This window comes from Alligator mississippiensis, chromosome 8, assembly GCF_030867095.1.
Source record: "Alligator mississippiensis isolate rAllMis1 chromosome 8, rAllMis1, whole genome shotgun sequence".
NCBI lineage: Eukaryota > Metazoa > Chordata > Crocodylia > Alligatoridae > Alligator > Alligator mississippiensis.
In genome coordinates, this window is record NC_081831.1 from 10,446,865 (window position 1) to 10,459,350 (window position 12,486).

Here is a 12,486-nt window from a genome sequence, read left to right on the forward strand (position 1 = left end):
GTTCCTGTACAGAAACGTTTATTTTGATTAGATCAGGATTATAGGGCAGACTGTACTTTCTGCTTTGCAACGGAAATGCACATCTTAGGCTTTTTGTTGTGTATGTCTGTTTACTGCAATTGGTTGCCTTCCATGAAGGACAGTTTTTCTGGGCATTTTCAGTGTACCTTTACTTTAGATAGGTGGGTGAGTTTGAATAAATCTTGGAAAGGAACTTTTGAGCTCATTAGAAAATCATTTCATAACATGGGTGATGGGCGAAGTTTTTACTCATGTGTAGAGGGTCAGTGTGAGACCTAGGTACTAAACTGTTATATATCTTGTGCATATACTTTGTCCAAATATGAATTTAGTTTATTGGCCTACATAATTCTGACTGCTTCCTCATGCCATGTTGTGTGAATACTTGCAGTCTATTAAAAGATGGAAGGAAACAGTTTTAGAACGTGAGCCTTACTCCGCTGTGTAATACTATCTTCTCTGGCTTCCAGCATTTATGTATTGAATATTAAAATAAGAACTGGGTGAGCTGTGGGGTATTGGCTACTAGAACACGAAGGACACGTTCAGACTGTAGAGAACCCAAGCTACGTGATGTCCAGCTACATAGGTGAAAGAATCAAATTAAGCACCTAAAAAATGTTGTGGTTTTTAAGCTTTTGATGATGTAAATACAGCTTTGTTTGTTGCTATGCTCCCAAGGCATGCACATAATATTATTACTACTGCATGATTATGCCTCGTTCAATATGTGAACAAGGACAAGCTATGTCAAGGGTTGCGTGAAACAAACCGACTTCTTAGGATTTTGCTGAGAGAGCTGGATGCATTTGCCCTATTTAATGATAAAACTAATACAATTTGTAAATGCGAGTTGACTGAACGTAAGTATACCTTGCCATCTTTAATCATTATACATTAAAAAAAACAACAACAAAAAAACCATTTTCTCAAGCTTGTGGTCAGGCTCAGTTGATGAATATCAAGTCACAGCAATGATTTGAAACTTTGATCTGTGTGTAAGATGCCATCAGTAAGCTACAAAATATTCTAAAAATAAACATCCCCAAATAAATGAGACATCCTGGCAAGCAGAAGAGGACGGGAGAGAACAGCAGGACTTAATTTTGCATAATACTCTTAATAAAATTATTTAATCTTATAATGGATTTTTGGAGATATGGACTAAAGTAGTAGGGACTTGGACCAATATAATGACCTTCTCTCCTAGGCTAGTTAAACACTCTAAGGAATGGTATGGCAATAAAGGCATTAAATATTGATAGATGCCTGGCTGTGTTTCTGACAGGTTGGCAGCAGCCCTAGTTTGAGAGTTTGTAGCATAATCTTCCCCCCCCCCCCCCCCCCCCCCCTCCAGCTTTCAAGGCAGGCATATTTCAGTGAATTTGGGGACACTGCACTGGCTCTATGTTCATACTTTGTACTGGAAAGCAACTGCTTGGGGTTGAAGAAAACCACAATAGGTTGCAGAGGACCATGTCCTGTAGTTCCTGAGTGGACTTTTAAGTTTTTTAGGTAGCATGTTGCTGCCCAGGTGACTGTGGGAGCTAAGTTGGACAAAAATGTTCCATAAATGGGTACTGGAGTGCTACATAAAATAAGATGTGTGAGTATTCAGGTCAATCTTACACGTGTAGTTTGCCTCTGAAGGCTACCTTCCTAGGTTGCTGTGAAGACAAAATTGCTGACTTATGCAGGCCATTTGACTTGGTCATGTTCCTAGAAGCACTTCATTCCTATCTTTATAGGCCCAAATAGGAATGACAAGTAATAACAGCTAATAATCTATCTGATTTTATACTGTCAATAACTGGATTACTTCTTACCTTACTTTCACAGATCTTCAGGACTCTGCGTATTTTGCTCTTTTGTAACCTTTGGTATATAAACACTGTTCACAATACTTCTAATTTGGATTATGGAGTATGTGCTTTATTTAACAGCAGTTGTGTCCACTTAATGTAAATCCTGAATAGGTGTTCTTTCTTAATCTTGAAATGACAAACAGGATGCTCACTCATATGGGAGGGACGGGATGTAATCATGGATATCAAGCTTAGTCATTTCCCTCTATCGCAGTGGGAGCTGTGAAGAAATACATTGGTTTGAGTTCCCTGCTGCCCTTGGTGCCCTTTTCACTACCTGCATAGAACAGGATTGTACAGAATCAAGAGCAAAAATGTGATCAGTGTAGCTTAGGTGACCCAAAGCTTTGAAGATGTATGCATTTTAGTGAGAATGAATGCTCTGAGCCTAAATTGTGTAAAGTTCTATAACTTCAGTGGTTTCAGAAAAAGTTACTCAGTTAGTACAACCAGCTACTCACTATTGCGATAAAACTTAGCCTGCAGCTCTCAGAGGGAGTTCAGCGTATGACTGCCTTTGTATTTCAGTGGAATTTGAGTACGTAACCCACATAGCCGTAGCAAAATATTTAACTCCTTTGCTCAAAATCTAACCTCACTAGCCAATATCTTATTCATTTTTTGTTAGAAATTCATTGAATTTGAAGATTCTCAAGAACAAGAGAAAAAGGACTTGCAGATCAGAGTGGAAGCGCTGGAGTCACAAACTCGACAGCTTGAACTGAAAGCAAAAAACTATGCTGATCAAAGTAAGTAGAAGTCTTCCGTGCCATAAGTGTGCCCGCATTACATTATGACTTCAGGGAGATATGAAATTCAGCCCAATATGTTTATAATACAGCAGCAACCCATGACAAAGCTATTTCTGGTAACTGATCCACTACACCTGGTAAGTGTGTTTGAAATAAGTTGAACTGTTTTGTTTCAGCTGTAACAAGGACAAATTTAGATGCTAAATCGGGGTGGACAAAATATGACTTGCGGGCCAAATCCAATTGGTTTGTATACGGCCCATGCCTGTATCTGTGGCACTCTGCTCGGGGCTGAGCCCTGCCCAGGGCAGCCAGCCAGCCCCACCTCATGCTCCTGCCGATGCCTTTTGACAGCACAGCCCCGGCCAGCATGCACAACTTCGCAGCAGGGCTCTTTCTTCTCCCCTCCTGCCCCTGCTATGCAACTCCAGGAGGGGAAGCTGCAGCCGTGCAGCTCCTGCCCCAGTGCATGGGGGTCCAGCTTCAGCTCCTGGCTGCCTTCCACTCACTCTGCCTGCCTGGTGTGATGAGTGGTCACTTGCATCTGCTTTTAAACATTAAATGCATCTTGCTTCACATGGTCCCTGCAAACTAATTAACTGTTTACTTTTCATTAACAGACTAGGACTCTAAAGTGTTAATTGTGTATGGTTCCTAATGCTGGAGTAGATTACAGTCTGACCATTCCAGACATGATATTACTTGGCACGGGTATGCTATTTTCTCTCTGTTAAGCAGGATGCCATTTAGCAGAACAGATTTGTGTCTCAATCTCCTCCTTTTTCGTCCCGTTTGTTGTTTCTTCAGCCAGTCTTTTTTACTCATCATTGCATTATGGGGCATGGGTAGCTCTTGCTTCCTTACCAATGTAAAAAATGCACTGCTTTTTTTAATGGCACGAGTAGAATGCCCAGTGCATCTGAACTCAGTTTCTTGAGCTGTCTTAATAATGTGAAGTCTTCATTTTTGTTACACGTGAGTTAAGAAATTGTTTGTGGTATGGTTAGATTAGAATATTGCTGACGCATGTATATTTGCATGGTCTGTGCCACAAAGCTAAGATCTGCTCACACAAAGAAACTCTTACTGAAAGCAGGAAGGGAAACTTGGTGCTTCTTAAATATTGTCCCACCTACTAAACATCAGAATGCTTGGTATTATTCCTGTTGACTTAAGAATTAGTAATCTTCAACAGATGCTGAATTGATCGGAAATGTAAAACTAAATTTGAGTTCCCACTAAAGCATTTCTTCCTGATGCTCCTTTTTGGAAGGGGCACCTGTGTGTAACTTAAATTGCCAATCTCTGAACTTGAGCTTCTCACCTGTTTGATATCTGTCCAAGACAAACTGTAGCATTTCAGCTGTTAGATTTGAGGACTTCAAGACTCAATTTTCAGACAAAAGCTTAAGTCTTAAATATCTGTTGAGGATCTGGGCTTGCACCTTAGCGTGTAGTCTTTGTTCAGACTTTCCTTTATACAACACAAAGGCCAACTTTCCTCAAAAGTGCAGTGACTCCGAAAGTCAGGAGGTGCTGCAGGTCCTTAGAGGCTTTGCAAGTAATGCCCCTAGTCTTAATATAGGATTTCTTTAGGCAACATTTTTTACTTAATTAGAAGTGGTGGTTTTAAATTTTATTTCTACTCCTGCTGTCTTGAAAGCACTGCTTCAGGGTTTGCTGTTGTACAAACTGAATGCTGTGTCTTGACTTAAGTTAAAGCAGGCACTATGAAGCATTTGTTAAACGTTCAGCATATCACAAGTGAGTATTACTACTGTGTGTTTTCAGTTGCTGAACTTTTAAATAACCTGCAAAGACACTAAACTAGTGATATTCTGGCTCTTTTCAAAGAGGCTTCTCGGGCCTGCACTGTTCAACATCTTCATCAGCGACTTGGACGAGGAGGTAAAAAGCACCCTGTTCAAATTGGCAGATGACACCTAAGATGTGAAGAGAAGTGGGCACACTAGAAGGGAGGAATAGGCTGCAGTCGGACCTACACAGGTTACAGGGGTGGGTGGATGAGAACAGGATGGGTTTCAACATTGACAAGTGCAAGGTGCTGCACCTGGGGAGGAAGAACCAGCAGCATACCTATAGGCTGGGGAACTCTCTTCTTGTCAGTGCAGAGGCAGAAAAGGATCTTGGATTCATTATTGATGCCAAAATGAACATGGGCCAACAGTGTGGGGATGCAGTCAGGAAGGCCAACCGTACCTTGTCGTGCATCCACAGATGCATCTCAAGCAGGTCCAAGGAGGTGATCCTCCCCCTCTGTGACACTGGTCAGGCCGCAGTTGGAGTACTGCATACAGTTCTGGGCGCCGCACTTCGGGAGGGATGTGGACAACATGGAGAGGGTCCAGAGGAGGGCCACCCGCATGATCAGGGCAGGCCCTGCGAGGAGAGGCTACGGGACCTGAACCTGTTCAGCCTCCACAAGAGAAGGCTGAGGGGGATCTAGTGGCCATGTACAAACTAGTCAGGGGGGACCAGCCAGCATTGGGGGAGTCCCTGTTCCCCCGAGCACTACCAGGAGTGACTAGAAATAACGGTCACAAGCTGGCAGAGGGTAGATTCAGACTAGACATCAGGAGGTGCTACTTCACTGCCAGGGCGGTTAAGATCTGGAACCAACTTCCAAGAGAAGTGCTGGCTTCTACTCTGGGGTCTTTAAGAGGGGGCTAAATGAACACCTCTCTGGGTCGTTTGACCCCAGTACTCTTTCCTGCCATGACAGGGGTTCGGGCTTGATGATCTGCTCAGGTCCCTTCCGACCTATGAAAATATTTTTTAAAGAATTGGGTTCGCTTGTATTTATTGTGGTATGTCTGTTTATCTCTCTCTTTTTTCAGTCATATTGTCCTTGTGACCCTATGATACACAACACCAGGGAGTGCCACATCTGTGTATTTCCCAGTTTATAATCTAGTTTTCTCTCTTTCGTATAAAGACTTTTGATTGTGATTGGGATTTAGCATTTCTGATGCAATAGGCACAGTAGGCTATTGGAGGCAGTGCAGGCTTTGCATTCAGTTCAGTTCAGGAAGCAGCAGGCTGAATTGGACTTTTCCTGGTAGTCCTTTTTCTGTTGGATCAGAAGAACCTATTGGCAGTTACTGGTTCCTTTTTTTCTTTTTAGCTTATATTTTATATACTTGCACAAAAACCTGCTTGTCCAAGGAGCAGAATTTGAGAGTTGGCAAGATCTGTTTTGCAGAAGAATGGTACTTGGCTTTTGGAGTAACAGTCATCAGCAATATGTAATTTGAATGTTAGAGCATTGAATTGTAAACCTTTCTGAAATGTTCCGATGGGGATGCGATTCAAGAAGTATCTGAAGAACGGCCTTAGGCGCAACTGAATGCTAATGAGTTTTCATACTGTATCAGTGGCCAGTTTGGCACAGAATTTGGAAATGAGACTGCAAATGTTTGATAGGCCATTAATAGAAAGTGAGGGGCAAAAGATGAATGGGATAGAATTTGAGCATCTGAAAATAACACGTTACAAACAGGCTGCCAAAAAACTGATATGAAAACTGATAGGGAAGTGGTGGATTAAGCTTATTAGTATGTAGGTTGTCTAATCAGCTTGACCTGTCTGTTGATTTATGTGAGAATTCAGCTGGGTGTGTCCTGCAGTACTGAAGTGTAGGAAACTGCGTCTCATTGTCATTCACTACATGCAGCTACTGGACTTGTGGCTGCATTCCTTTTTTCTCGCCTACTGCTTCCCATACTAAATGCATTTAAATAAGCCTACACTTTCTGTGCATTTAAATAAGCCTATGGCACATTGCCACTCTTGACACTAAATGCTTGATCAGACGTTGATGTAGTAGCATTAATAATAGGGATGCTTAGGACAGAGCAGTGAAGCAAATGACTGGAGACCAGTGGAGTATAGGTTTAGGGTCCCTAGACCCTCAATTCCAGATGTCTAAGCACCCTCCATAGCTTTGCCAGTTTATATGAAGAGTAGTTATGTCCTAAGAAGGAATGCACTGCAGAGTAAGAGTTTTGAAGAGATGGGAGCCCAGGAAGGGTGGCTGTGTCTTAAGGAAATGATCCTTTGGGCACAGAGGGAGACGATCCCGATGCGAGGAAAAAGAGGGAAAGGGGCCAGAAAGCTTCCCTGGCGGACCAGAGAAATCCAGGGCAGCCTACGGGCCCAAAGGGGAGCACATAAAAAGTGGAAACAGGGAGAGATTACCAAAGAGGAGTATACCTCCTCTGCTCGCGCTTGTAGGGAGGCAGTTAGACAGGCCAAAGCTACCATGGAGCTGAGGATGGCATCCCGAGTAAAGGATAACAAAAAATTGTTTTTCAGCTATATAGGTAGTAAAAGGAAGGCCCAGGGTGGAATAGGACTCCTACTAAATGGGCAGAAGCAATTGGTGACGGACAGGGGGGACAAGGCTGAACTCCTCAACGAGTTCTTTGCCTCAGTGTTCCTAAGCGAGGGGCAAGACAAGGCTCTCACTGGGATGGTAGAGAGGCAGCAGCAAGGCGCCAGACTTCCATGCGTAGACCCTGAGATGGTGCAGAGTCACTTGGAGGAACTGGATGCCTTTAAGTTGGCAGGCCCGGATGAGCTCCATCCGAGGGTGCTGAAGGCACCGACTGATGTCATTGCGCAGCCACTGGTGGGAATATTTGAATGCTCGTGGTGCATGGGCCAGGTCCCGGAGGACTGGAAAAGGACCGATGTGGTCCCCATTTTCAAGAAAGGGAGGAAGGAGGACCCAGGCAACTATAGACCAGTCAGTCTCACCTCCATCCTTGGCAAAGTCTTTGAAAAAATTATTAAGGCTCACATTTGCAAGAACCCAGCAGGAAAAATTATGCTGAGGGGAAACCAGCGTGGGTTCATAGCAGGTAGATCATGCTTGACTAATCTAGTCTCTTTTTATGACAAGGTCACACAACGCCTGGACGCAGGAGTAGGGGTTGACGTCATATACTTAGACTTCGATACGGTATCCCACCCCATACTGGTGAACAAGTTAAGAGGCTGTGACTTTGATGACTACACAGTCCGGTGGGTGGCGAATTGGCTGGAGGGTCACACCCAGAGAGTCGTAGTGGATGGGTCGGTATCGACCTGGAAGCGTGTGGGCAGTGGAGTCCCTCAGGGCTCGGTCCTAGGACTGATACTATTCAATGTCTTCATCAGCGACTTGGACGAGGGAGTGAAGTGTACTCTGTCCAAGTTTGTGGATGACACAAAACTGTGGGGAGAAGTAGACACGCCGGAGGGCAGGGAACAAACAGCTGCAAGCAGACCTGGACAGGTTGGACATATGGGCGGAAAACAACAGGATGCAGTTCAACAAGGAGAAATGCAAAGTGCTGCACCTAAGGGGGAAAAATGTCCAGCACACCTACAGCCTAGGGAATGATCTGCTGGGTGGCACAGAGGTGGAAAGGGATCTTGGAGTCCTAGTGGACTTGTCATCATAAATGTAAATAAATTTATTTTCACAGCATTTAAGATGTGTATTGTCTCTTTCTCAACTGAAGCAGAGAGATGACAATAATTTCAGTCTTCAAACATACTACCTTAGAATGCACAACTTGCCTGTGAAAAGCATAATTTTATTTTCCCAGGATGACTTGAACTGTGTGGTAAAGGCAGGACTAGAATCCAGTTATCCAGAATTGCATTTGCTTTAACTACACAAGATGTCCTTTTTCTTTTAGTGCCTGAAGTGAGGCGGAAGAAGTAATATGCAGTCATGTAACAAAATTGTCTCAACGTGCATGCAATGTTGGCCTGTTCATGCTTCTGAATTCATGATTTGATAATCCTAATAATCTAAGCATTTAGTGTAAGAAAAACGATTTTCCCCTAATCTCATTCCTAGTTGTCTGTCTTTTTTTCCCCCCATGAAATGCTCAAGAAAAATGCAACTGAAAGCAGGCACTGGGCATGGAAAACTTTAGCTTGAACAGTTATTGGCAGAACTGCAGGCAACTGAAAATAGTCTCACAATGGAAAGTGTGAGGCAGCCTTAATTAAATTGTTGCCAGTTTTGCTTATAATATAACCAGTTTATAACTGAAGTTTGTGCTGTAGTGGCCAGCCTTCAAACTTGATCTGGAACCCAAAATGACAAACTCTTTCTAGCTGGTCCAGTAAAAGATATCACCAAGAAAACCCCTGCTTCTGGCATTTCCTGGACCATCACAGCTGCGACAACACTCCAGCTCCCGTCTAGCTCCTGCATTCATCGATAAAGATTTTGCAGTAGGAACATATTTTAGCTCCCACCTCTAAATCAAGAGCCTGTACAAACAATATCTTCACATTGCTGTAATTTTTATATCAGTACTGGATATTAATGTATGTTCAACTAGGATCCAGAGTAGACGGAAGAGCTGCTAATGGGATATCTGCTCACATTAGGCTTCGTTGCAGCACCTTGGCCGCTAGGTGGCAGAGGAGCAGGTAATAGCTCGTTTGCCGTTACCAAGGAGCTACCTGGGGTGGAAGCTGGCATTCAACTCCTACACCAGTTTAGGTCTGCCTTAATTTCCTGGATATTTCTATGCTGGGTTCAGGTAACATACACTAGTGTAGGGGTTTGTTTACTGCAGACTGCCTTCTTTCATATTGGTGCAAAGGCTGGTTATAGAGGTGGATGTGGGCTGCTTGTCCAAGCCCTGAGATCCAGGCTGAACAACTGTAAATATTTGCATGTAAAATTGCACCTTTAATCATACTGGTACTACTTTGTGTAGAGCAAGCCCAAGGAGAACTCCGGTTTAAGTAAATTAAGGACCCGTCTCTTTCCGGAAAAGGGTAAGGGGGATTTTTTGGTACAGGAAACACGACATGTTCAACATTGCTATTCATTTGTTGAAGGGGAAGGAGGGAGTAATGACACAAAACGGGCTTAATACTTCTAATTAAAATCAATAAAGCAACATGTGTTAGCAAGTTTTTTTTACCCTTAAGAAATCTGAACTTTGTCACTTGTGTCTCAACTCAGCTGCTCCATATTCATGTTATCCTAGTTGCAAGTCTCTAGTTATTCTCTACGTTACTGCTAAGGCTTCATTTGCAAATCTTTGAGAGACTCTTGTCTGTTTTGTATTCCAGAGAGCCACTTAGCCTCTCTAGGTCATTTATGATGTATTTGGGAAGATAATAGCCCACTGTAATTGTTCCTGGGCTGTGCAGTTGCATAAAGAGACTCCTGCTGGTGATCAAAGTGTCAACCTTGAAACTAACATTACATTTTGTAGCCTGATCCTCTTTTTCCCATTGAGGATGCTGCAGAGGTTTGTGGTGACACAGTGTTGTTGCATGTGACGTTGACTCTGATTGGTAACCCTTGCAAAACAACGTCAGTGACTTCCTGTGAAATCAAGTAACCTATTTTATACTAAATCTCGCCCAGAGGCAAATGTGTCCTTTCAGGAAGGCAGTGTGGCATAGTGCATAATCTCATAATCCCTCTTTTCTGTAATATGTTTGAGAGCAAGGTTTATTTTTGTGGGGGTTTTTTTTTTTAAGTTGGGTAAGACTGCTAGTATGTCAAAAGCCCGTGGTACTTGCAGACATCCTGCTTTTTCTGTGTACTTAGGCATCTTGAATAAGCAGCTAAAAGATCTTCCTTAGCCATGCTTTTTTGCTTTGCAGCCTATCTTTTGTATTGTGTGAACAGCTCTCGATAAGAATAAACCTAGCCCTGCCAGCTGTTTGCTGCAGAAATTGATTCTGTGTCTCTCTGGGCAGTGGGGAAGTGTTCAGATATTGATACTTTTTTTCCTTTGGAAATTGAGCCCTCCACTCTCCTTTCCTCCCCCCGCCCCCAAACATCTTGTCACCGGTATCCTAGGCAAATGTTTTGAGGACCTAGGCTCTTGCTCGTCTAATGAGGCAAATGGTGTAGAATGCATTTTGATTAATTCACTGACTTTGCTAAATTTACTTACACTTCAGTAGTCTTGGATGATTTTCCAGTCTAGTTCTGACTTTTATTTTCACATCTTAACAAATCCAGTCTTTGTATACTTTTGTCAGCATGATGGTAGGCACTCTTAGGTTTGATTTATTGGGAATATTAGATTGAAAACTTAACTCTTATCATGAGTTGCTGGGTTGTTTTTAACTGCATTTTTGAGATTTGCTCCTGAATACGCATTATGCTTGCCAAAGTGATATTCCCAGAATGACCTTTTTATTCAGGACACTTTAAAACAAATCTTGAAATGGAACGATGGAGGAGGTAGAAGCTGTAAAAGGTACTAAAGTTTAAAATAAATTTACTTGTTATGCTGAACATCAGCCCTTTGCACTCAGCTGCCTCTCTCCAGTGTAATCTCTTGCTACATAAGCTCCAAATTGTGCTCTCCAATACCTCATGGAAGGGTAGGTATTAAAACTTATTTGTAAATGGCTCATAAGATATATGCGACAGGGGTGGTTGCATCTTTGATCTCTCTCCAGGTTCTTTTGAGTGCCATTCTTCCACTTCTGGTCCTCTTGGCCTGTCCAGGGGTTGAATCCTGCAGTTCTTCCCCTAATTTAAGATGGGTCTGTTAGCTACAGTATCCCTGCTGACTAACGGTGGCAGATCTGCAGGCCTTACTGGGTTGGAGCCCTTTGACTCGTATGAGAATTGTAATATTATAAAAGCCTTAGTCTGGTTGGCTGTCTGTATCGCTTTATTCGCACTCTGATTGGCTCCGGGGGGGTGTGATGTAGCCAGAAGCAGGCCTCTATCCCTGCCGCCCCCCCCATTCTTGACAGGCAGTGTGCTAGTAGGGACATAGAACAGCTTCTTCAAAGTATCCTTTAACTTAGGTAGCAGGGAAGCATAACAAAGAGAGGCTTTTAACACTGGTGTATGAGCTTTTGCCTCGCCTAAAGCTTGGCATCTCCCTAAGGCATGTCCCTCGAGGCCTGTGGCAGTCTGCTTCCCCGAGCAGTTCCCTGGCAACTCTTTTCTTCAGAGAGAGTTTTATCATTTATTTCAAAGCTCTTTGTTCCAGTTTTTTTCTTGGACTTCTCTTCCCTCCTTCTGCTTTTGGGCCAAGCCAGCTGACTCAACGCAGCATGGATGCATAACATTTAGAGCAGTGGTTTTCAACCTATGGTCTGTGGTTCCCTGGGGGTCTGCAAAGTATGTCTAAGGGGTCTGGGAAATATGACTATTCATAGATTGTAAGGGGCTGGAAGGGACCTTGCAGAACATCCGGTCCATCCCCCTGCTCTAGGCAGGAAGACACCTGGGGTTAGGTGACCCCAGCGAGGTGACTGTCTCGTCTCCTCTTGAAAACCTCCAGGGTAGGTGACTATGATCAATCAAAAGCATGTGAATACCTACACTTAACAATTCAGAGGGGTCTGCACCTCCATTGAAATTTCTGAAGGGGTCTGCACCTCCATTAGAAATTTTTTAGGGGCCTGCAAATGAAAAGAGGTTGAAAACTCTTTTAGAGGGATTAATGGCAGCATTGTCCTTTCTGAGCAAGGGGGGGAGGGGGGGTTATCTGAAGCCACTGCATCTTTCCTCAAGGTCTAGGAAAACAGCCCCGGTTTTAGTTAACAGACCACCCACAGGCCCAGTTAATAAGACTCAACCTTCTTTGTAAGAGTTTAGCTTTCACCCAAGTCCTTCGTGACTGTATCTAGTATGAGTTCCTGACTTTTCTACTGCAAGTCTTTCTGTGGAAAACTTGTAAAGCAAAATTAAGAGCCTGAATTTTATGGAAGAGGAATTACCTGTGAGGATGAGAATACATATAGTCATAAAACATGAGCGTTCCCTTTTTTTTTAAGGAAGCCAACTTCATGAAGCAAATGTTATAGCTTTGTTCAATAGGAAATGA

At 43.2% G+C, this 12,486-nt stretch overlaps 1 protein-coding gene across 3 annotated transcripts in view; it reads left to right on the top strand.

Annotated features, from left to right (window-relative positions):
- Positions 1 to 12,486, top strand: part of SPAG9 (sperm associated antigen 9) — a 105,812-nt gene that overhangs the window by 10,520 nt on the left and 82,806 nt on the right. For all 3 annotated transcript variants that reach the window (XM_059732094.1, XM_059732095.1, XM_059732096.1), the window contains exon 2: positions 2,515 to 2,635. In XM_059732094.1, coding sequence (XP_059588077.1) covers positions 2,515 to 2,635 — 121 coding nt within the window. The remainder of the gene's footprint in view (positions 1 to 2,514; positions 2,636 to 12,486) is intronic.